Here is a 24040-nt window from a genome sequence, read left to right on the forward strand (position 1 = left end):
TCGTCATGGTCGTAACCGAAGACGGTGTCGGCACGTAACCGATACACCGGCAGCTGCTCCTCCAACAGACTGATGATCTCAACTTCCGGCAGGTCAGCAGTGTTACACACATCTAGAGGGGGGGGGGGTTAAATCTGTACACTTATTTATGAATGAGAAAAGTATCACAGCCAGAAACAGGAGACACATCACATCCTATAACTATTTTCTCATTCCTGTTAGTAGATGCACACACACATTCATACGCACTCACACAGACTTACAAACATACTCACACACACACACACACCTACCAGTGAGGGTCTCAGCGTCCCTGCATGGTGGTGGTGGGGTGGGTGGTTCAGGCAGGCTCACATACTGCTCCTCCTCTCGGCTGGCCGGTCCGGGCTCTGGCTCTGGCTCTGGGTCCGGGGGCAGGGCGGGGGCTGGGGAGGCCAGCGTGGCTCACCTCTCACTGGGGGAGAGAATGGAGGGCCATGGGCCTACAGACCTGGAGTTCTATCTGGGTTACCAGGTACCTGCGGAGGAAGGAGAGGTGCAGAGGTCTAAACCTGAGAACGAGAGAGGGGAAGAGAAAGAGGGGGCTGAGAGAGAGAGGGGGGAGAGAGAGTGAGAGAGAAAGAGAGAGAGAGATGAGGGGTGTTGGAAAGAAAAAGTGAAAGGGTGAAGAAGAGAGATTAGATAAATGTTGGGGAAAGAGACAGACAGAAGACACTTTATAAATCAGTAGACCACTAGAACATGCTGATAGTGCACTTGGCCTCCTGCCAACCAAACATGCAATGGACAGACCATGGGCACATAGTAACTCACAACAACTACTGCAGTGACACTGCTTCTACTCTGTATACTATTTACTTCTATTTGTACTTTCATACCCTGGTCCCAGATCTGTTTGTGCTGTCTTGTCAACTCCTATGGTCATTGTCACACAGCGTGAGAAGTTGGCAAGACAGCACAAACAGATCTGGGACCAGGTTAGTACAGTACTTTGCTGATGTACTAGAATATCCATGTCTGCCTACCACTCTATTTCAGACTGCAGATGGAGAGAGTAGAGAGGTGAGCAGAGGTTTCATCTGAACAGCTGGCTGCAGTCACACCACACACACCACACACACACACACAGTACACACACACACACACACACACACACACACACACACACACACACACACACACACACACACACACACACACACACACACACACACACACACCACACACTCACACATCACACCTCGCAGCATCTAACATTCTCATTACAAACGACATCACATCCCTCAAGTCATATCATTCAACTAACTAACAATCAATCAATTCAGAAGTCAATCACTCAGTACATTTCAGGCAATGTCATTCCAAACATGTTACATTTCATTATTATTCACTGGATTTCTCTAGGTGATATATGTTCAATGTAATTAATGCAGCAGCTGGCAGTGACGTCGTCACCATAAAGTCTCAGTAATGTTTTTACTATACAAGGCTCTGTAATGTTGTTATTATTTGTATTTCTTTTATTTATTTCACCTTTATTTAACCAGGTAGGCCAGTTGAGAACAAGTTCTCATTTGAAACTGCGACCTGGCCAAGATAAAGCAAAGCAGTGATGGGCTGTTTACAGATGGGCTATGTACATGGCAGTGATATGTGAGCTGCTCTGACAGCTGGTGATTAAAGCTAGTGACGGAATATGAGTCTCCAGCTTCAGTGATTTTTCCAGTTCGTTCCAGTCACTGGCAGCAGAGAACTGGAAGGAAAGGCGACCAAAGAGGAATTGGCTTTGGGGTGACCAGTGAGATATACCTGCTGGAGCGCGTACTACAGGTGGGTGCTGCTATGGAGCTGAGATAAGGCGGGGCTTTACCTAGCAGAGACTTGTAGATAACCTGTAGCCAGTGGGTTTGGCGACGAGTATGAAGCGAGGCCAACCAACAGGTCGCAGTACAGGTAGTGAGCGTACAGGTCGCAGTGGTGGGTAGTGTATGGGGCTTTGGTGACAAAACGGATGGCACTGTGATAGACTGCATCCAATTTGTTGAGTAGAGTGTTTGAAGGCTATTTTATAGATGACATCGATGAAGTCGAGGATTGGTAGGATGGTCAGTTTTATGAGGGTATGTTGGCAGCATGAGTGAAGGATGCTTTGTTGCGATATAGGAAGCCGATTCTAGATTTAATTTGGGATTGGAGATGCTTGATTTGAGTCTGGAAGGAGAGTTTACAGTCTAACCAGACACCTAGGTATTTGTAGTTGTCCACATATTCTAAGTCAGAGCCGTCCAGAGTAGTGATGTTGGACAGGCGGGCAGGTGCAGGCAGTGATTGATTGAATAGCACGCATTTAGTTTTACTTGCATTTAAGAGCAGTTGGAGCCACGGAAGGAGAGTTGTATGGCATTGAAGCTCGTCTGGAGGGTTGTTAACACAGTGTCCAAAGAAGGGCCAGAAGTATACAGAATGGTGTCATCTGCGTAGAGGTGGATCAGAGAATCACCAGCAGCAAGAGCGACATCATTGTGTATACAGAGAAGAGAGTCGGCCCGAGAATTGAACCCTGTGGTACCCCATAGAGACTGCCAGAGGTCTGGACAACAGGCCCTCCGATTTGACACACTGAACTCTATCAGAGAAGTATTTGGTTAACCAGGCGAGGCAATCATTTGAGAAACCAAGGCTGTCGAGTCTGCCAATAAGAATGTGGTAATTGACAGAGTCGAAAGCCTTGGCCAGGTCGATGAATAGGGCTGCACTGTAATGTCTCTTATCGATGGCAGTTATGATGTCGTTTAGGACCTTGAGCGTGGCTGAGGTGCACCCATGACCAGCTCTGAAACCAGATTGCATAGCGGAGAAGGTACGGTGGGATTCGAAATGGTCAGTAATCTGTTTGTTAACTTGGCTTTTCGAAAACCTTAGAAGACAGGGTAGGATAGATATAGGTCTGTAGCAGTTTGGGTCTAGAGTGTCACCCCTTTGAAGAGGGGGATGACCGCGGCAGCTTTCCAATCTTTCGGAATCTCAGACGATGCGAAAGAGAGGTTGAACAGGCTAGTAATAGGGGTTGCAACAATTTCGGCAGATCATTTTAGAAAGAGAGGGTCCAGATTGTCTAGCCGGCTGATTTGTAGGGGTCCAGATTTTGCAGCTCTTTCAGAACATCAGCTATCTGGACTTGGGTGAAGGAGAAATGGAGGGGGCTTTGGCGGGTTGCTGTGGAGAGTGCCGGGCAGTTGACCGGCTCTGTAATGTTGTTACTATAAAGGAATCTGTAACGTTGTCACTATAAAGGGCTCTGTAATGTTGTTACCATAAAGGGCTCAGTACTGTTGTCACTATAAAGGGCTCTGTAATGTTGTTACCATAAAGGGCTCTGTAATGTTGTTACCATAAAGGGCTCTGTAAGTTGTTACCATAAAGGGCTCTGTAAATGTTGTTACCATAAAGGGCTCAGTAATATTGTTACTATAAAGGGCTCTGTGATGATGTCACTGTAAAAGGTTCTGTAATGTTGTTTAATATAAAAGGTTCTGTAATGTTGTTACATAAAGGCTCTGTACTGTTGTTACTATACAGGACTCTCTAATGTTGCCACCATAAAGGTTATCTAATGTTGTCACTGTAAAGGCATTGTAATGCTGTCACTATAAAAATATCTGTAATTCTGTTACTATAAAGGCTCGTTAATGTAATTACCATAAAGGCTCTGTAATGTTGCTCTTATAAAGGGCTCTGTATTGTTGTCACTATAAAGGCTCTGAAAAGTTGTCACTATAAAGGCTCTATAATGTTGTTACACAAAGGTTCTGTAATGTCATTACTATAAAGGCTCAGTTACGTTATTACCATAAAGGCTCAGTAATGTTGTTACATAAAGCTCTGTAATGTTGTTACATAAAGGCTCTGTGATGAGGTTACAGAAAGGCTATGTAACATTGATACATAAAGGCTATGTGATGTTGTAATATGAAGGCTCTCTAATGTTGTTACTATAAAGGCTCTTAAATGTTGTTACTATAAAGGCTCCGTAATGTTGTTAACAAAAAGGGCACTGCAGTGTTGTTACTATAAAGGGCTCTGTATTGTTGTTAATATAAAGGCTCAGCAATGTTGTTATGTAAAAAGCTCTGTAATGTTGTTACTATACAGGATCTCTAATGTTGCCACCATAAAGGTTATCTAATGTTATCACTATAACGGTTCTGTAATGTTGTCACTATAAAAATATCTGTAATTCTGTTCCTATAAAGGCTCTCTAATGTAATTACCATAAAGGCTCTTTATTGTTGTCATCATAAAGGCTCTGTAATGTTGTCACCATAAAGGCTCTGCAATGTTGTTACTATACAAGGCTCTGTACTGTTGTTACTTACTATAAAGGCACTGTATTGTTGTTACTTACTATAAAGGCTCTGTAATGTTGTTACTATAAAGGCTCAGCAATGTTGTTAATATAAAAGGTTCTGTAATGTTGTTACTATAAAGGCTCAGCAATGTTGTACATAAAGGCTCTGTAATGTTGTTAGTAAAGGCTCTGTAATGTTGTTACTATACAGGATTCTCTAATGTTGCCACCATAAAGGTTATCTAATGTTGTCACTGTAAAGGCTCTGTAATGGTGTTATCATAAAGGCTCTGTAATGTTGTTACTTATAAAGGCTCTGAAATGTTGTCACTATAAAGGCCATGTAATGTTTTCCACTATAAAAGGTCTGTAATGTTGTCACTGTAAAGGCTCTGTAATGGTGTTATCATAAAGGCTCTGTAATGTTGTTACTATAAAGGCTCTGAAATGTTGTCACTATAAAGGCTCTGAAATGTTGTCACTATAAAGGCCATGTAATGTTGTCACTATAAAGGCTCTGAAATGTTTTCACTATTAAGGCTCTGAAATGTTTTCACTATTAAGGCTCTGTAATGTTGTTACACAAAGGTTCTGTAATGTCATTGCTATAAAGGCTCAGTTATGTTATTACCATAAAGGCTCTGTAAGTTGTTACATAAAGGCTCTGTAATGTTGTCACCATCAAGGCTCTGTAACATTGTTACATAAAGGCTCTGTAACACTGTTAATAAAAGGCTCTGTAATGTTGTTACTATAAGGGCTCTCTAATTTTATTACCATAAAGGCTATATAATGTTGCCTCTATAAAGGCTCTATAATGTTGTCATTATAAATGCTCTGTAATGTTGTTACTATAAAGTCTCTGTAATGTTGTACATAAAGGTCTTTGTAATGTTTTTACTATAATACGCTATGTAATGTTGTTACATAAAGGCTCTGTAATGTTGTTACTTACTATAAAAGGCTCTGTAATGTTGTTACTTATGATAAATGCTCCTTAATGTTGTCACTATAAAGGGGTCTGTAATGTTGTTACTATAAAGGCTCAGCAATGTTGTTACATAAAGGCTCTGTAATGTTGTTACCAAAAAGGGCACTGCAGTGTTGTTACTATAAATGGCTCTGTATTGTTGTTACTATAAAGGCTCAGCAATGTTGTTACATAAAGGCTCTTGTAATGTTGTTAATATAAAAGGTTCTGTAATGTTGTTACATATAAGGCTCAGCAATGTTGTTACATAAAGGCTCTGTAATGTTGTTACCAAAAGGGCACTGCAGTGTTTGTTACTATAAATGGCTCTGTATTGTTGTTACTATAAAGGCTCAGCAATGTTGTTACATAAAGGCTCTGTAATGTTGTTATGTAAAGGCTCTGTAATGTTGTTACTATACAGGATTCTCTATTTGTTGCCACCATAAAGGTATCTAATGTTGTCACTGTAAAGGCTCTGTAATGGTGTTATCATAAAGGCTCTGTAATGTTGTCACTATGAAGGGCTCTGTAATGTTGTTACTATACAGGATTCTCTAATGTTGTCAAACATAAATGTTCTGTAATGTTGTCACTATAAACTCTGTAATGTTGTCACTATAAAGGCTCTGAAATGTTTGTCACTATAAAGGCCATGTAATGTTGTCACTATCAAGGCTCTGAAATGTTTTTCACTATTAAGGCTCTGTAATGTTGTTACACAAAGGTTCTGTAATGTCATTGCTATAAAGGCTCAGTTATGTATTACCATAAAGGCTCTGTAATGTTGTTACATAAAGGCTCTGTAATGTTGTCACCATCAAGGCTCTGTAACATTGTTACATAAAGGCTCTGTGATGAGGTTACATAAAGGCTCTATAACACTGTTATATAAAGGCTCTGTAATGTTGTTACTATAAGGGCTCTCTAATTTTATTACCATAAAGGCTATGTAATGTTGCCTCTATAAAGGCTCTATAATGTTGTCATTATAAATGCTCTGTAATGTTGTTACTATAAAGGGCTTTGTAATGTTTTTACTATAATACGCTATGTAATGTTGTTACATAAAGGCTTTGTAATGTTGTTACTTACTATAAAAGCTATGTAATGTTGTTACATAAAGGCTTTGTAATGTTGTTACTTACTATAAAAGGCTTGTAATGTTGTTACTTATGATAAATGCTCCTTAATGTTGTCACTATAAAGGGGCTCTGTAATGTTGTTACTATAAAGGGCTCTGTAATGTTGTTACTATAAAGGTCTCTGTAATGTTATCACTATAAAGGCTCTGTAATTTTGTCACTATAAAAGCTATGTAATGAATTTCCATAAAGGCTCTGTAATGTTGTTACTAAAAGAGCTCTGTACGTTGTTATTATAAAGGCTCTCTAACGTTATTGCTATAAAGGGCTCTGTAATGTTGTTACTATAAAGGGCTCTGTAATGTTGTTACTATAAAGGCTCTGTAATGTTTTTACTATGAAGGGCTCTGTAATGGTGTTACCAAAAAGGGCACTGCAGTGTTGTTACTATAAATGGCTCTGTATTGTTGTTACTATAAAGCTCAGCAATGTTGTTACATAAAGGCTCTGTAATGTTGTTATGTAAAGGCTCTGTAATGTTGTTACTATACAGGATTCTCTATTGTTGCCACCATAAAGGTTATCTAATGTTGTCACTGTAAAGGCTCTGTAATGGTGTTATCATAAAGGCTCTGTAATGTTGTCACTATGAAGGGCTCTGTAATGTTGTTACTATACAGGATTCTCTAATGTTGTCAACATAAATGTTCTGTAATGTTGTCACTATAAAGGCTCTGTAATGTTGTCACTATAAAGGCTCTGAAATGTTGTCACTATAAAGGCCATGTAATGTTGTCACTATCAAGGCTCTGAAATTGTTCACTATTAAGGCTCTGTAATGTTGTTACACAAGGTTCTGTAATGTTGTCACCATCAAGGCTCTGTAACATTGTTACATAAAGGCTCTGTGATGAGGTTACATAAAGGCTCTATAACACTGTTAATATAAAGGCTCTGTAATGTTGTTACTATAAGGGCTCTCTAATTTTATTACCATAAAGGCTATGTAATGTTGCCTCTATAAAGGCTCTATAATGTTGTCATTATAAATGCTCTGTAATGTTGTTACTATAAAGGGCTTTGTAATGTTTTTACTATAATACGCTATGTAATGTTGTTACATAAAGGCTCTGTAATGTTGTTACTATAAAGGGCTTTGTAATGTTTTTACTATAATACGCTATGTAATGTGTGTACATAAAGGCTTGTAATGTTGTTACTTACTATAAAAGGCTCTGTAATGTTGTTACTTATGATAAATGCTCCTTAATGTTGTCACTATAAAGGGGCTCTGTAATGTTGTTACTATAAAGGGCTCTGTAATGTTGTTACTATAAAGGTCTCTGTAATGTTATCACTATAAAGGCTCTGTAATTTTGTCACTATAAAAGTTATGTAATGAATTTCCATAAAGGCTCTGTAATGTTGTTACTATAAAGGCTCTGTGATGTTGTTCCTATAAAGACTCTGTAATGTTGTCACTATAAAGGCTCTGTGGTGCTCCTATATTATAAAGGCTGACGCATAGAGACACTGCAACCTTGGGATGTCTCTCTCTCTATGCAGTAAACCTATACACTACAGGTCCTGCAGTCACATTACAGTTTACAGCTTTGTTCAAACACACACGTACACAAGAACTCACGCACAAACAAACGCACACACTACAATACTAATGTATGGTATGAATTTGGCTGTAATTTCCCTGGTAATACCTGGTTTCCCAGTCCATGTTTACATAAGCTGATGTGAGCTAGGGCAGGGGGATAACTATGAAAAATGCTTTGGGCCAAGCTAAGGAGAGATGGAGGAATAGAGAGATGGAGAGAGGGGAGGATTACAAGTCACACATTTTATCACACTCTCACTGACCCTGTCTCCCCTGATTTACTAACACTCAATCTGCCCTATAGGTTTTTGTTCTCCATATTGCTAGTAATGATAGACCTACCTATCTAATCCTTTGTACGTTTAATGGATCCAGTTCCCTAGGGGTAGGAGCAAGGGGTTCAAGTGGCATTGGTCAGAAAAGCTTCTAGAATCACTGCTCTGTAATCAGTCAGTTCTCTCCCCTAGAGAATTAATAGGCTGACCCTATGACTGTTCCATATGGAACATAGTGTTCAGGTAGAAACACCTAGTATAGAACACACATGATCATTCTCTGTCATGTAAAATTAATTGTAGCAGTTCTACCGCATACATCTCTGTCTACATCATTGATCCACAAAAAGCCGCTCCATAGGCCAACATTTACCTCATATACTATCCACTGCCTATTATAAACCCGCTATGATTTTACATCCCGCTTTACATCCGCACTGTACCCACGCTGGGTGTGGCCACTGCCCGGATACATCATGACGTTACGTGCGCGGATGCAGTGTGCTCTCTCCCCTCTCATTGCATAAACAAAGCCAACGATGTGTAGGTGACATGTTATCACAAAAACCCAGTTGACAACAAAAATACAACGTCTCTTAGAATACCTTAACCGTTATTGTACCCCGCAATGCCACGTTGTACGTTGTTAGTAAACAAAGATGCTTCATTAGGGAGTATAAAACGCTTACTCACCGCACAATCAGGATTCAAGAAATCCAGTGGATTATAGCCGATTTCCCCTCGTATATCAAGACCAACCGGGTGGGGAACTATTGTAGTAAATGTGGAATGTGGGATTTTATTCTGTGCTGCAAGGGCACACGGTAAAATCCAGGGTACGGTATGGAGAAGAAGCGTAAAACGGTAACGTCAAACACTGGAACTTTTCCTACCGGAAAAACGGCCGTTATGTCAGTTGATCAAGATGATGGATATGTCTGTCTAGTCAAGGTCATCTCAGATTTACTCGTTTCTTCTATTTCCGTTCGCTTTCCCATGACAATAGCCATCTCTCTCTATCTCTCTTTCTCTCTCTCTTGCTCTCCGTCCAGCTCTTACCGAAAAACACCGACCGCACTGTACCGACTGTGACGTCACGAACGTCCACAGCTGCTGCAGGATGATAAATGTATATTAAAGCCTGTGGTTTAAATAAGCAGAAATAGTACCACCTTGTTATCAAATTAGTACTGTCACTATGAACAAAAAATCGTATACATGGTTATGGATGGATAAAATAAAAAAACGAGGCTAACTCTGGCTTTTGAAAAAAAAAATGGTATCATAAAATGAGCGTGGATGTTTAATATGATTTTGAAATAGCCCACATTCTGTTTGCAAAGAGTGAATGTTGAGGGAAAATAGACAAATGCCTAAAGGATTGTAGATAGCCCAAGCATGCTTCATGAAAATCTAAGGCCTCATTTTGATTTTGGCAATAGTCCTATGCCACAGTCACAAATAGGCCGAACAGATTTTCAACCCACTGACAGGCACATGACTGCCCACTGGTACACTCTTCTAACTGACTAAGCTGTGTGTGTGTGTGTTTTATTTAATGTAACCAATGTATTTTAATAGGTCAATTGACTGAAAATGCATTCTCATTTAAAGCAACGAACTGGGGGATAGTTACAAGGGAGAGGAATGAGCCATTTGGAAACTGGGGATGATTAGGTGGCCATGATGGTATTAGTGCCAGATTGGGAATTTAGCCAGGACACCAGGGTTAACACCCCTACTCTTACATTAAGTGCCATGGGATTTTTAGTGACCACAGAGAGCCAGGACACTCATTTAACATCCCATCCGAAAGACAGCACCTTACACAGGGCAATGTCCCAATCACTGCCCTGGGGTATTTTTTTTAGAGCAGATGAAAGAGTGCCTCCTACAAGCCCTCCAACACCACTTCCAGCAGCATCTGGTCTCCCATCCAGGGACCGACCAGGACAAACCCTGCTTAGCTTCAGAGGAAAGCCAGCAGTGGGATGTAGGGTGGTATGCTGCTGCTGCTGCTGTTGGTCCATGTGCGTGTGTGTGCGTGAGTGTGTGTGTGTGTGTGTGTGTGTGTGTGTGTGTGTGTGTGTGTGTGTGTGTGTGTGTGTGTGTGTGTGTGTGTGTGTGTGTGTGTGTTTGATGAACTGTGTGAGTTGGGGACACAGAGGCCCCATTGTCTCTAGGGAAAAATTAACAGCTATTGGCTGAGTTTCAATCCAGAACGTTGATCCCTCCCCTCTGCCCTTGTTTCCTGTCCTTCACAACAGCTGAGATAACAGTGTGTGCCAATAGTCGGAAGTGGTTTCCTTTCCCCATCTCTCCTTCATCTGAACTCAATTTAACATCTTATCTGGAGAACGGTACACTTTGGAGGGCAGTGTCCCCATCACTGATCATGGGCCTTGGAGTCTCCACTTCCAGCTGGACCTGGTCTCCCAGTCTTATCCAAGGATTGACTAGGACCACTCTGCTTAGCTTCATAGGCCACCCTGTATACATAGTAGTATTCATGGCTACTATGTTGATGACTCTATCTTGACCTCTGATTGGCTAGGTGGTTTCCACCATATTGTTAGAATACATTCCGTTTTGGCATTGTTTTGGGTCTTGGCTTATGTGGGGGGTTTTGGACTACATCAAGGATCAGGTCCCCGTTTTAAGTGAACGGAGGGTCCTGCAGTACCACATGTGAACACAGAGCGTCAGTATAGCGCCACTGTTGAGGATTTCCTAAATGTGACACCAACGTCCATCACGAGTGCAGTGTGCGGACTTTGTCACCAGAGTGAAAGGTCCGATAGTTCTAATGTAAAGTAGCCTAAACAAAGAAGCTAATAGTAAAAGCGATTCAGCACTACTGAAGCGGAAAGAGGCAGAATCAGAATTACGAAGTTCACCACTAAATTTAGCCCCACCAAACAGTGGACATGGACGGTCACAGGTTCAGCATCTAGGGCTGCGTTTAGACAGGCAAGCCAATCTTATCTTTATGTCACTAATTTATATTTTGACCAATTACATCAGATATTTTCACATCTGATCTTTTTCAGAGCTGATCTGATCGTTCAAAATACCAAATAGTTTTAAAAAAGATCAGGATTGGGCTGCCTGTCTAAACGCAGCCTATTAGGCCTAGGCCTATACTCTCGATTGTTCGCATATGTATTACCTAACAAATAGTAAATTAAGTGAAATTAAAGAAGACAGACTAGACTACATCCAAACACAAACAAACCACTCGGACGATGATAAATTAATCATGCTCCAGCGGTTATTGTTCATAGACTACCTATCTATAAAGTGCGCGTTCATGTCTCTCCGCGCTCTGCTATTGGTCCGCTCGCGCGGTTTCCCGTGGTTCAACAGTTTTGTAGCAACAGCCCCTTCACCCCAACCACCACCCCACAAAAACACCGTATTTATAACATCCACCCTCGGGGACGCGCACGCGACACTGGCTTTCACTGATGCATATTATTTTGTTGGACAATGTTCTGCGTCATGTTGGACAATGTTCTGCGTAATTTGTGCGTTTGGTTGACTGTTTATCTGATTTCAAGTTGACTTATGATTTGAGGTGCATGTTAATACAAAAGATTGTTGCGCCATTCTGGGTTTCGGAAGGGCTTGTTCAGAGGGACTCTGCCCGAAGCGCGATTCTGAGGATTTATTTTATAGACGATTTTCTGAGAGAAGGTTTTGATTGTAATATACAACTGTGCTCACTTGGATGTGAGAAACTATTATGTATAGTTGTCTACTATATGCATTGTAAGGAAAAGGGAAGATAGTCTACTGCAACTGATTTTTAGATAAGAGGGATTTTTAAGAGGGATTTTGTAAGGGGCTCAGCCAGGACATGTGAGAAGAACAAAACCATGTCCCTCACTGACGGACGAGAGCGGACACCGGACACACGCACCTGTCTGCCCACTGTCACACCGTGGCACATGGTGGTGTGTTGTTGTCTGGTTTTCTCTCTAGGAGACATGTGATTTACAGCCTTTTGCTGGCTATAGTGATTCGGTTTATTTGTGTCCAATCTATAGCCTAGTACAATGGGATACAATAGGAGATACTTGGACCCAAATATATTCGTTTTTTAAATTTGTATTTATTCAGATCACTTTAATCTCAGATAAAAATCTATTTTGCAAACGAGACTTGGTCGAATAGCAGCAATGGGCCTAATGTCTCATTGAGATTTTAATAATCCCTTCTTCAATAGAGCATTGAATTGATTGAAAATGAATTTCGAGCAGATTCTAACAGCTGTAGGAGGGTTTGGAAAGTACCAGAAGATTCTGTATGTGTGGATCTGTCTGCCTCAGATACTACTGGGTTTTCACATGATGGCCAGCATCTTTACCGGGGCTACACCAGGACATCGCTGCCGGGACAGCCCGAGCTCAGGCCCCGGTAATAACGTTCATAATGGTAGCCTGGCTTTGACTTCATCCGTTACTGTTACTGCAAAGCTGAACCTCAGCATCCCGGTGGATCCACAGGTGGACGACTCCTGCGTCCTCATGGACATTCTAACAGAGAACGGGACTGCGCGCGCGCCTTGCGAGCACGGATGGGTGTACAGCCAGGAGATTTATCAAAGCACTACCATCACCGAGGTAAATAATGCCTTTCCCTTATATTGTGTTCAGATTAATGGGGTTACTAGGAAAATGTTAGTCTCATCTGTTCACTTCCCTACTACAGCGCCATGGTGAACAGGGTACCATGGATGGAGACTAGGTGGAACCTCAGCTGTGCTAGGGGAAGATGTTATGAACAGTTCTCTCATCAGACCTGTTGTTCCCTGTCTCACCACACTCACTCACACACTCTCTCTCCTACAGTGGGACTTGGTGTGTGACAAGGCATGGCTCAACAGTTTGGGGTCTTCTGTCTACATGTTGGGTCTGCTGGTGGGAGCAGTCATCTTTGGAGCTATGGCAGACAGGTACATAACATAACCCTTGACCCCAGACCTCTAACCTCTGACCCTCTTTACATGTTGGGTTTCCTGGAGGAAACTGTTGTCTTTGAAGCTATGACAGACAGGTATAGATGTAGGTTCTTAATTTGAGACAGTTTACTACAGCAGGAAAAAAAATCATACAGCAACAGGAATTTGAATTATTATGTGGATTATAATTAATTGACATTTTTGAAAGGGGTTGATACATTTTTTGTGGAAAACACAAACTTCAGAATAATTTTTATACATCAAATGCACTACAAGTGTTTCTTCATTGCGGGAATGTTCTCTGGCAACAGGGTGATCAGATTAAGATCCTACATCTGTAGAATCTTCAATACCCCTTGACCTCTACCACCAGACCCTAAACCAGCCATACTCCCAGAACGGGATCAATACGGACCACAGGTCCTGACTTAAAGGAACTAAGTCAGACTTTCAATTTAATGCTGTTATGAGTTGTAATAGTAAAATACACAAGGTGCAAATTCAAAATGTGGTAATGTATGGGGAGTTTCCTCTTGTTATGTCATTCACTGACAGACCTTAGAGAGAGCTATTTATAACCTGTCAGTAATTTACAGTTTATTAAGAACCAGCCCATGTTAGCTAGGTAGGATGTTAGCTAGGTAGGTAAGTTAGGCTAACTAAGCAGCTATCTAAATCTTGTAGTTACCATGTCCAGATTATGTGCCCATGGGGGCCTCCATGCCCTATGGCAAAATGTGTATAATTGCAGGAACTTATCTTTAAAACTGCAAAATGTTCTCTCAACCAAAAAGAGGGGTGTGAACAGTTTGGGGTCGCATGGGTCGCGAGGTGGGGGTTTGTTACTACGCCGATAAATGACAATATCCATCCGGACCTTAGCCACCTAGGAAATTTCAGTGGCTCTGACCCCTACCTAAAACCTAACCCATGGTCAACATGAATTTATCACTTCAATGTCATACATTTTGATAAATACTCACAGTCTCCCCCCCCTCTCCCTCTCTCTGTAGGATTGGTAGGAGGTATGCCCTGCTCCTCTCCCTAGCACTACAGACAGTGTTTGGAGTGGCTGCGGCTTTTGCTCCAAACTTCCCTGTGTATGTCCTGCTGCGATTTATTCTGGGGACTACTATCTCTGGAGTCATCATCAACGCCTTTGTACTGGGTACACACACATGTATACCCCCCCAAAATGTTAACTGTAATCAATATGATTGCTATTTACACAGGACTGTAATTTACATGAAACCATTCTGCCAAACATTCAATCCATTATTAGAATTTAAACAGTACAACAATGACATCACCTATATTCCTTCTTTCCAACCCCAGAACACACATTATTCCTAACCCCTGACCCCTAGCTCTATTCTCAGAAACCTAAACCCCTTAGTTCCACACCACCCGATCCACTCAAACCTTAATCTCCCCTTCCCCTTAACCTAACCCTTATTATACCTCTCCTTCCTTTCTCTGCTTTCCTTCCACCCTCTCCTCCCCCTCTCCTTCCATCCCTCCTTCTCTCCACAGGTACAGAGTGGACGTGTGCCCAGCGTCGTATGTTAGCTGGTGTCTTCACTGACTACTTCTTTGGCCTGGGCTACATGCTAATAGCTGGACTAGCCTACCTCATACGAGACTGGAGAAAACTACAGCTGGCTATATCTGTTCCTGGCTTTCTGTTCATCTTCTATATATGGTGAGGACACACACACACTTATGCTTGGCCGGTTGCTCTTCACTATTCATGTCTCTTTCTCTCTCCCAGAATAAAAAAGTAAAAGTAATGTCCGCAACTCTGGTATTCTCCCATGGTGATTTAATCATCATAAAGACGTTTCGTTCCGAGTTGGATCTTCGTCAGGTCATCATACACCACTGTGAAACACACCTACCTAAAAAACCTCTAGATGCATTAACATCTGGTCACTTGAATACATATAATACTTTAACCTCACAATAAATATTACACAGTAGACATGATGGAAAAACATAAATACATTTTGTTTTGTATCCATGTAAATATACAGTGCCTTCGGAAAGTATTCAGACCCCTTGACTTTTTCCACATTTTGTTACTTTACAGGCTTATTCTAAAATTGATTAAATTAAATAAATCCTCAGCAATCTACACACAATACGCCATATTGACAAAGTAAAAACAGGTTTTTCGAAATACAAACAGAAATACCTTATTCTACAACTTGATTGGACCTGTTGTAAATTCCACCTGTTGTAAATTCAATTGATTGGACATGATTTGGAAAGGTACACACCTGTCTATATAAGGTCCCACAGTTGACCATGCATGTCAGAGCAAAAACCAAGCCATGAGGTCAAAGGAATTGTCCGTAGAGCTCGGAGACAGGATTGTGTCGAGGCACAGATCTGGGGAAGGGTACCAAAACATTTCTGCAGCATTGAAGGTCCCCAAAGAACACAGTGGCCTCCATCATTCTTAAATGGAAGATTTTTGGAACCACCAAGACTCTTCCTAGAGCTGGCCGCCCAGCCAAACTGAGCAATCTGGGGAGAAGGGCCTTGGTCAGGGAGGTAACCAAGAACCTGATGGTCACTCTGACAGAGCTCTACAGTTCCTCTTTGGAGATGGGAGAACCTTCCAGAAGCACAACCATCTTTGCAGCACTACATCAATCAAGCCTTTATGATAGAGTGGCCAGACGGAAGCCACTCATCAGTAAAAGGCACGACACCACTCTTGGAGTTTGCCAAAAGGCAACTAAAGATTCTCAGACCATGAGAAACAAGATTCTCTGGTCTGATGAAACCAAGATTGAACTCTTTGGCCTGAATGCCAAGCGTCATGTATGGAGGAAACCTAGCATCATCCCTACGGTGAAGCATGGTGGTGGCAGATTTTTGCCGTGGGGATGTTTTTCAGTGGCAGGGACTGGGAGACTAGTCAGGATCGAGGCAAAGATGAGCAGAGCAAAGAACAGAGAGACACTTGATGAAAACCTGCTCCAGAGCACTGGGGACCTCAAACTGGGGCGATGGTTCACCTTCCAACAGAACAACAACCCTAAGCACACAGCCAAGACAATGCAGGAGTGACTTCGGGACAAGTCTCTGAATGTCCTTGAGTGACCCAGCCAGAGCCCGGACTTGAACCCAATCGAACATCTCTGGAGAGACCTGAAAATAGCTGTGTAGCGACGATCCCCATCTAATCTGACGGAGCTTGAGAGGATCTGCCGAGTAGAATGGGAGAAACTACCCAAATACAGGTGTGCCAAGCTTGTAGCGTAATACCCAAGAAGACACAATGCTGTAATCGCTGCCAAAGGTGCTTCAACAAGGTACTGAGTAAAGGGTTTGAATACTTATGTAAATGTGATAATTCTGTTTGTTTAAATAAAAAGCTATTTTTGCTTTGTCATTATGGGATATTGTGTGAAGATTGATGAGGGATTTGTTTTGAAAAAAATTTTTTTTTGAATAATGCTGGAAAATGTCAAGGGGTCTGAATACTTTCCGAAGGCACTGTAGGTGTGCAATAGATTCAAAAAATGGGTGAGACAAATGGTCAATCATTTTGAATACAATATGATATTATATACTCTCTCTCTACCCTCAGGGTGCTTCCTCAGTCAGCTAGGTGGTTGCTAGCCAATGACAGGAGAGAGGAGGCCATTGTTCTACTACGCAAAGCTGCTACAGTCAACGGACGTGTATTACCACCTACTATACAGGTACCACACAGACACATCTTGTGTTTTTCACAGTGTTTGAGCATGCAAATAAAATATTTTATGTGTGTGTATGTTTAGGTGGACAGGTGTGACATGGAAGGTAGAAGGAGACACTCAGCTGCAGATCTCATTAGAACACCCCAGATGAGGAAAAGAGCTCTTATCCTTTTCTATGTCTGGTAACTAAGAAGTGTGTGTGTGTGGACGTGTTTAACTATACATGTGGGGACCAGAAGTCTCTACAAGAATAGTAAACAAACAAATATTTGACCAACTTGGGACATTTTGTTAGTCCCCACAAGGTCAAATGCTATTTCTAGGGGGTTTCGGGTTAAGGTTAGAATTAGTGTTAGGGTTATAATTAGGGTTAGGGTTAGTTTTTCGGGTTACAGGCTGACTACACAGCTCGCGTCGCTAGCGCGAGCATTGCAAAATACATTTAGAAATCTATATTATTCAATTATTGCACCCACACTGCTCGCGCGCGCCAACGAGCGTCTGCGTTGCCAAGGGCTAAAACAGAAGTCAGTTCTATTTCTGACGCAGATCGAGCTGCAAGTCCTGCCTCTCCCATCTCCTCATTGGTTTATAGAAGCAGATACCCACGTGCCATCTCCTCATTGGTTATACCCACTTGGGTGACTGAAAGACGAACGAGGTCGGTGGCGGTAATGCACCTAATTTATGAAAGTTGCCAATCGCAATATAAAGTCAAGAGAAGAAAAAGCCTAGAAGGAGGAGAGATGACTAGAAACAATTCGTTTGACCGTTTTATGTGTGGATTCATTGTCGGAGTAGAGGACCTTGTGCATTTCAGGTAAAATAACTCAATGTTTATATCCTAGGACAAATTAGCTAGCAACAGCAAGCTAGCTAAATAGGACAAATTAGTTAGCAAGTGCAAGCTAGCTAGCTAAATTGCCATAAAGGTTTCATGCTTTTCAACCTGTCCCCAAATTAATGTAATTGGTTCAGAGTTTGTTTTGATATTTTAACCTGCGTTTGGTGTGGGGGGACAAAAAACATTTATGCGCGCAGCCGGTTTGGGTTACTTGTTAGGGTTTGAGTAAGGGTATAGGTTAGGGTTAGGTTTAGGGTTAGGGAAAATAGGATTTTGAATGGGACTGAATTGTGTGTCCCCAGAAGGTTAGTTATACAAGACTGTGTGTATGTGTGTGTCTAACCCTGCTCTTTCTCTCTCTAGGTTTGTGAATGTATTGGTATATTATGGACTGTCTCTAGGTGTATCTAAACTGGGCTCAGACCTCTACCTGACTCAGTTCATCTTTGGATTGGTGGAGATCCCTGCCAGGTCATTGGTCCTCCTGTTCCTCCCTTGGAGCAGACGCCTATCCCAGAGTGGCTTTCTGGCCCTGGGGGGCGTGGCCTGTCTGCTCACTCTAACTGTACCTACAGGTGTGTGTGTGTGTGTGTGTGTGTGTGTGTGTGTGTGTGTGTGTGTGTGTGTGTGTGTGTGTGTGTGTGTGTGTGTGTGTGTGTGTGTGTGTGTGTGTGTGTGTGTGTGTGTGTGTGTCAGGAGACTCCTCAGAGGAGGAAGGTTATCCTTTTTAGATAAAACTATATTAAATATAATCACGTCACCAAATAATTGATTAAAACACACTATTTTGCGAAGAAGGTCTACTGTAGCATCAACAGCACTCTGTGGGGTAGCACCATGGTGTAGCCGGAGAACAGCTAGCTTCCGTCCTCCTCTGAGTACAATGACTTCAATACAAAACCTAAGAGGCTCATGGTTCTCACCCCCTTCCATAGACCTACACAGTAATTATGACAACTTCCGGAGGACGTCCTCCAACATATCAGAGCTCTTGCAGCATGAACTGACATGTTGTCCATCCAATCAAAGGATCAGAGAATTAATCTAGTATTGAAAGCTTAAGCTACAGCTAGCTAGCACTGCAGTGCATAAAATGTGGTGAGAAAGTTGACTCGAAGCGAGAGAAAGAAAATAGTTGAACATTTATTCCTCAATGAAGGAGAAGCAAGAGAAATAGAGAGAGAGATTATCATTTTGTTCAGTTTCACTTATTTAGCTAGTAAATGCAGCTAGCTAGTTTAGCCTACCGAAACACACTGCTCAAACAAAGGGATGCTATGTTAGCTAGCTGGCTATGACTATCCAACACAACACTGAAACTCCTAAAGTCAAGGTAAGCTTTTGTTTTTACTAATTTATTGCCACTGGGGCCCGCTGGTGTAACTGCTTACTGGCTGTACACTGTAACATTACTGCATGATTGTAGCGGATTTACTAACACATTAGTTCTATTAGCTATGCTAATAGAACTATGACGTTACTTTAGCTAATAAGGTGACAACAATGTAGGCTGTGTGTAGCGGTTTGGCTTGGAAAGGTTTTTTCAGCTGATGTTTTGTGCATTGAAGTCCTCAAGCGAAGGGAAGAGGTGAAAGCAGGAGAGCGCATAACCTAGATGCGAGAAGGAATACAACGTGGCTGATATGAATCTGTGAACTGTGTTTATTCGTGATCAGGGGTGTATTCATTCCACAGATTCTGTTGAAAAACATTTCTTAAACAGAAGCAAACTGAACAAACCGGGGATTAACTGTCACATCAAATTTGTCTCTCGACCTGTGTGCACCTATGTTGTAAACTTTCATTCATAGGCTAGGTTGTAGCAACCTCATGATGGGTATAGAGAAAATTCTAGTATCATGTAGTAGCCTAAACCGATCAATGTCACATTGAACTGGGTGAATGGAATATGAATGACAGTCATCCAATACGCTGTAATAGAAATAAGGCCATGCTCATGAAAAATTGTCCTCCCTGAAACGGCACTGACCGCCACTGGTGTGTGTGTGTGTGTGTGTGTGTGTGTGGGGGGGGGGGGGGGGGGGGGGGGTTGTAACATATTGGGTCCACAAAACAGCTGTTAGTCTGTCTATAAAACACCACGGCAGGTAGCCTAGCGGTTAAGAGCGTTGCGCTAAATGACAAAATCATGTAATAAACATTCTCTCTCTATCCCCCTCTCTCTCTCTCTCTCTCTCTCTCTCTCAGACCATCCCAACCTGATAACAGGTCTAGCCATGGTAGGAAAGTTTGGTATCACTGCTTCCTTCGCTGTTATCTATGTTTATACTGCTGAGATCTTCCCTACTGTACTACGGTAAGAAGTGTGTGTGTGTGTGTGTGTGTGTGCACATTCATTTGTGTGATTGCTAACTTCTATTACCAGTGTGTGTGTCTACAGGCAGACAGGGATAGGTGTGTCCAGTATGTTTGCCCGTGTAGGGGGTGTGTTAGCCCCCCTTATCAACATGCTCCATACCAGAAGCCCCTCTCTACCCATGCTCATCTTTGGCTGCGCCCCCCTGCTTGGCGCAGTTCTCGCCCTGGCACTGCCAGAGACTGCCAACAGACCACTACCGGATACCGTAGAAGACGCAGAGAACTGGGATACTAGGTACTATATCTACTGACAGACAGACACACAAACACACACCAGGGTTGGGGTCAATCCCATTTCAATTCCAGTCAATTCAGGAAGTACAGTGAAATTTAAACTCCAATTCCAATTATGTTCCAATGCTTTTCAATGAGAAAAATGTGGAATTGGAATTTGGTTAACATTCTGAATTAACTGGAATTGACCCCAACCCTGACACACACACACGCGCACACACAATCAAGTCCACAAACTAACCCCTATTGCCAACCATAACCTGTGTGTTTGTTGACTGTTTTTGTTTTAAAAAATTTATGAGTTTGTTTTCTACTTCAGGTTTCCTCCAAAGAAGGGCCAAGGAGAGGACATTATCCAATCAGCAAGCAGCACAGAGGGGCAGGAACTACAGCGCCTAGCAACGGAGTCTTGACCACTCACACACATGCACACATCCCAGCAATCCGCACACAAACACACATACAGTTGAAGTCAGAAGTTTACATACACCTTAGCCAAATACATTCAAACTCAGTTTTTCACAATTCCTGACATTTAATCCAAGTAAAAAATCCCTGCCTTAGGTCAGTTAGGATCACCACTTTATTTTAAGAATGTGAAATGTCAGAATAATAGTAGAGAGAATTATTTATTTCAGCTTTTATTTCTTTCATCACATTCTCAGTGGGTCAGAAGTTTACATACACTCAATTAGTATTTGGTAGCCTTCAATTTGTTTAACTTGGGTCAAACGTTTCGGGTAGCCTTCCACAAGCTTCCCACAATAAGTTGGGGACATTTTGGCCCATTCCTCCTAATAGAGCTGGTGTAACTGAGTCAGGTTTGTAGGCCTTCTTGTTCGCACACACTTTTTCAGTTCTGCACACACATTCTCTGTAGGATTGAGGTCAGGGCTTTGTGATGGCCACTCCAATACCTTGACTTTGTTGTCCTTAAGCCATTTTGCCACAACTTTGTAAGTATGCTTGGGGTCATTGTCCATTTGAAAGACCCATTTGCGACCAGGCTTTAACTTCCTGACTGATGTCTTGAGCTTCAATATATCCACATCATTTTCCTGCCTCATGATGCCTTCTATTTTGTGAAGTGCACCAGTCCCTCCTGCAGAAAAGCACCCCCACAACATGATGCTTCCACCCCCATGCTTCACGGTTGGGATGGTGTTCTTCGGCTTGCAAGCCTCCCCCTTTCTCCTCCAAACATAACAATGGTCATTATGGCCACCAGTTCTATTTTTGTTTCATCAGACCAGAGGACATTTCTCCAAAAAGTACAACCTTTGTCCCCATGTGCAGTTGCAAACCGTAGTCTGGCTTTTTTATGGCGGTTTTGGAGCAGTGGCTTCTTCCTTGCTGAGCGGCCTTTCAGGTTATGTCGATATAGGACTCGTTTTACCGTGGATATAGATAATTTTGTACCGGTTCCTCCAGCATCTTCACAAGGTCTTTTGCTGTTGTTTTTGGATTGATTTTCACTTTTCGCACCAAAGTACATTCATCGTCTCCTTTCTGAGTGGTATGACAGCTGTGTGGTCCCATGGTGTTGATACTTGCGTACTATTGTTTGTACAGATGGACGCGGTACCTTCAGGCATTTGGAAATTGCTCCCAAGGATGAATCAGACTTGTGGAGGTCTACAATTTTTTTTCTGAGGCCTTGGCTGATTTCTTTTGATTTTCCCATGATGTCAAGCAAAGAGGCACTGAGTTTGAAGGTAGGCCTTGAAATACATCCACAGGTACACCTCCAATTGACTCAAATTATGTCAATTAGCCTATCAGAAGCTTCTAAAGCCATGACATAATTTTCTGTAATTTTCCAAGCTGTTTAAAGGCACAGTCAACTTAGTGTATGTAAACTTCTGACCCACTGTAATTGTGATACAGTGAATTTATAAGTGAAATAATCTGTCTGTAAACAATTGTTGGAACAATTACTTGTGTCATGCACAAAGTAGATGTCCTAACCGACTTGCCAAAACTATAGTTTGTTAACAAGAAATTTGTGGAGTGGTTGAAAAACGAGTTTTAATGACTCCAACCTAAGTATGTAAACTTCCGACTTCAACTGTAGTAGAATCCACGAGGCAACCTCTCACTCGTTATAAGATTCAAAACCACATACCATACAGAAGGTCTGTATAGAAGCACTATGCAATGCAAGTAGCAGACCAACATGTGCACACACACACACATACAATAAGGGGGTCATTCATAAATCCTACAGTAAATGAATCGCCCTTGTTTTCCTATACATAAACACTCAACTTTTTAGCGCTCTTCATTCAAACATGTAACATTTGTTTTGGTTTTCAGAAATTTGATAACATTACTGGGGTGGTAAAAACAAATGAATAACCCCAAAACACACAAACCTGCCAACAACATTTTAGGTTGTTTGGTGAAACATGCTCATGTGATGAGTAACCTTGTCTGAGACCTGAAGATTTGCATTAACTCCCTGAGCAAATGCCTAGGCTTTAGTTCAGTAGGCTATACCTTTTATTGCGCACTGATGACCTGTCAACCTTCTTTCTAAAACATTTTTATTTTTGAGAACCAATTAACTATTTTCATGGTACTGTATATCTGTCATTACATATCTAAATCGTATGTGGTATATCTATGCAATATGTCTTTATCTATGCCATTTAGGTACTTACTATCTTACTGCCTTATCTTGTCCAGATAACTATTACTTGAGAATGCTAGCTTGAGAGTACATCAGAATATTGTTCATAAATGTGAACACATGCACTAGCTTTTTACAATACCCATTATGTAGCTCTTATAGTCTATTATGCAGGTATAATTCAGAGGTTTGCAAGCGTTTTGGTTGATTGTAATATTTGTGTTGTTGAAATGTAGTACATCTGTAACTGCTATAGCCTTTTTTTGGCTGTGTATTTTGTTCTGAGGGCATCATTGACAATTGGCAAAGGTTAGATTTGATCCATAGCTATATACACTACATCACCAAAAGTATGTGGACACCTGCTTGTCGAACATACATTCCAAAATCATGGGCATTAATATGGAGTTGGTCCCCCCTTTGCTGCTATAAAACAGCCTCCACTTCTGGGAAGGCATTCCACTAGATATTGGAACATTGCTGCAGGGATTTGCTTCCATTCAGCCACAAGGGCATTAATGAGGTCCAGCACTGGTTGGGCGATTAGGCTTTGCTTGCAGTCGCCGTTCCAATTCAATCCAAAGGTGTTCAATGGGGTTGAGGTCAGGGTTCTGTGCAGGCCAGTCAAGTTCTTCCACACCGATCTCTGCATGGATCTCACTTTGTGCACAAGGGCATTGTCATGATGAGACAGGAAAGGGCCTTCCCCAAACTGTTGCCACAAAGTTGGAAGCAAAGAATCATCTAGAATGTCATTGTATGCTGTAGCGTTAAGATTCCCTTCACTGGAACGTCCAGAGGCATTTTGTAACTCGGTGGTGAGTTTTGCAACAGAGGCCAGGATGTTACCACTTCACAATAACAGCACTTAGTTGACCAGGGCAGCTCTAGCATAGCATCAATTTGACAAACTGACTTGTTGGAAAGGTGGCATCCTATGACGGTGCCATGTTGAAAGTCACAGTTCTTCAGTGAGACCATTCTACTG

The 24040-nt window shown here is 41.8% G+C and overlaps 1 protein-coding gene across 1 annotated transcript; it reads left to right on the forward strand.

Moving 5' to 3' along the window:
- The first annotated feature begins 11934 nt into the window (after positions 1 to 11934).
- On the forward strand, positions 11935 to 20922 carry LOC111955606 (organic cation transporter protein). The gene is made up of 10 exons (XM_023975823.2): positions 11935 to 12912; positions 13141 to 13244; positions 14264 to 14418; positions 14784 to 14952; positions 16852 to 16966; positions 17045 to 17145; positions 18171 to 18382; positions 20016 to 20124; positions 20209 to 20421; positions 20740 to 20922. Exons 1-10 carry the CDS (start codon positions 12535 to 12537, stop codon positions 20831 to 20833), a joined length of 1650 nt encoding a protein of 549 aa, XP_023831591.1. The 5' UTR covers positions 11935 to 12534; the 3' UTR covers positions 20834 to 20922.
- Positions 20923 to 24040: the final 3118 nt, after the last annotated feature.

This window comes from Salvelinus sp. IW2-2015, linkage group LG31 (genome assembly GCF_002910315.2).
Source record: "Salvelinus sp. IW2-2015 linkage group LG31, ASM291031v2, whole genome shotgun sequence".
Taxonomy (NCBI): domain Eukaryota; kingdom Metazoa; phylum Chordata; class Actinopteri; order Salmoniformes; family Salmonidae; genus Salvelinus; species Salvelinus sp. IW2-2015.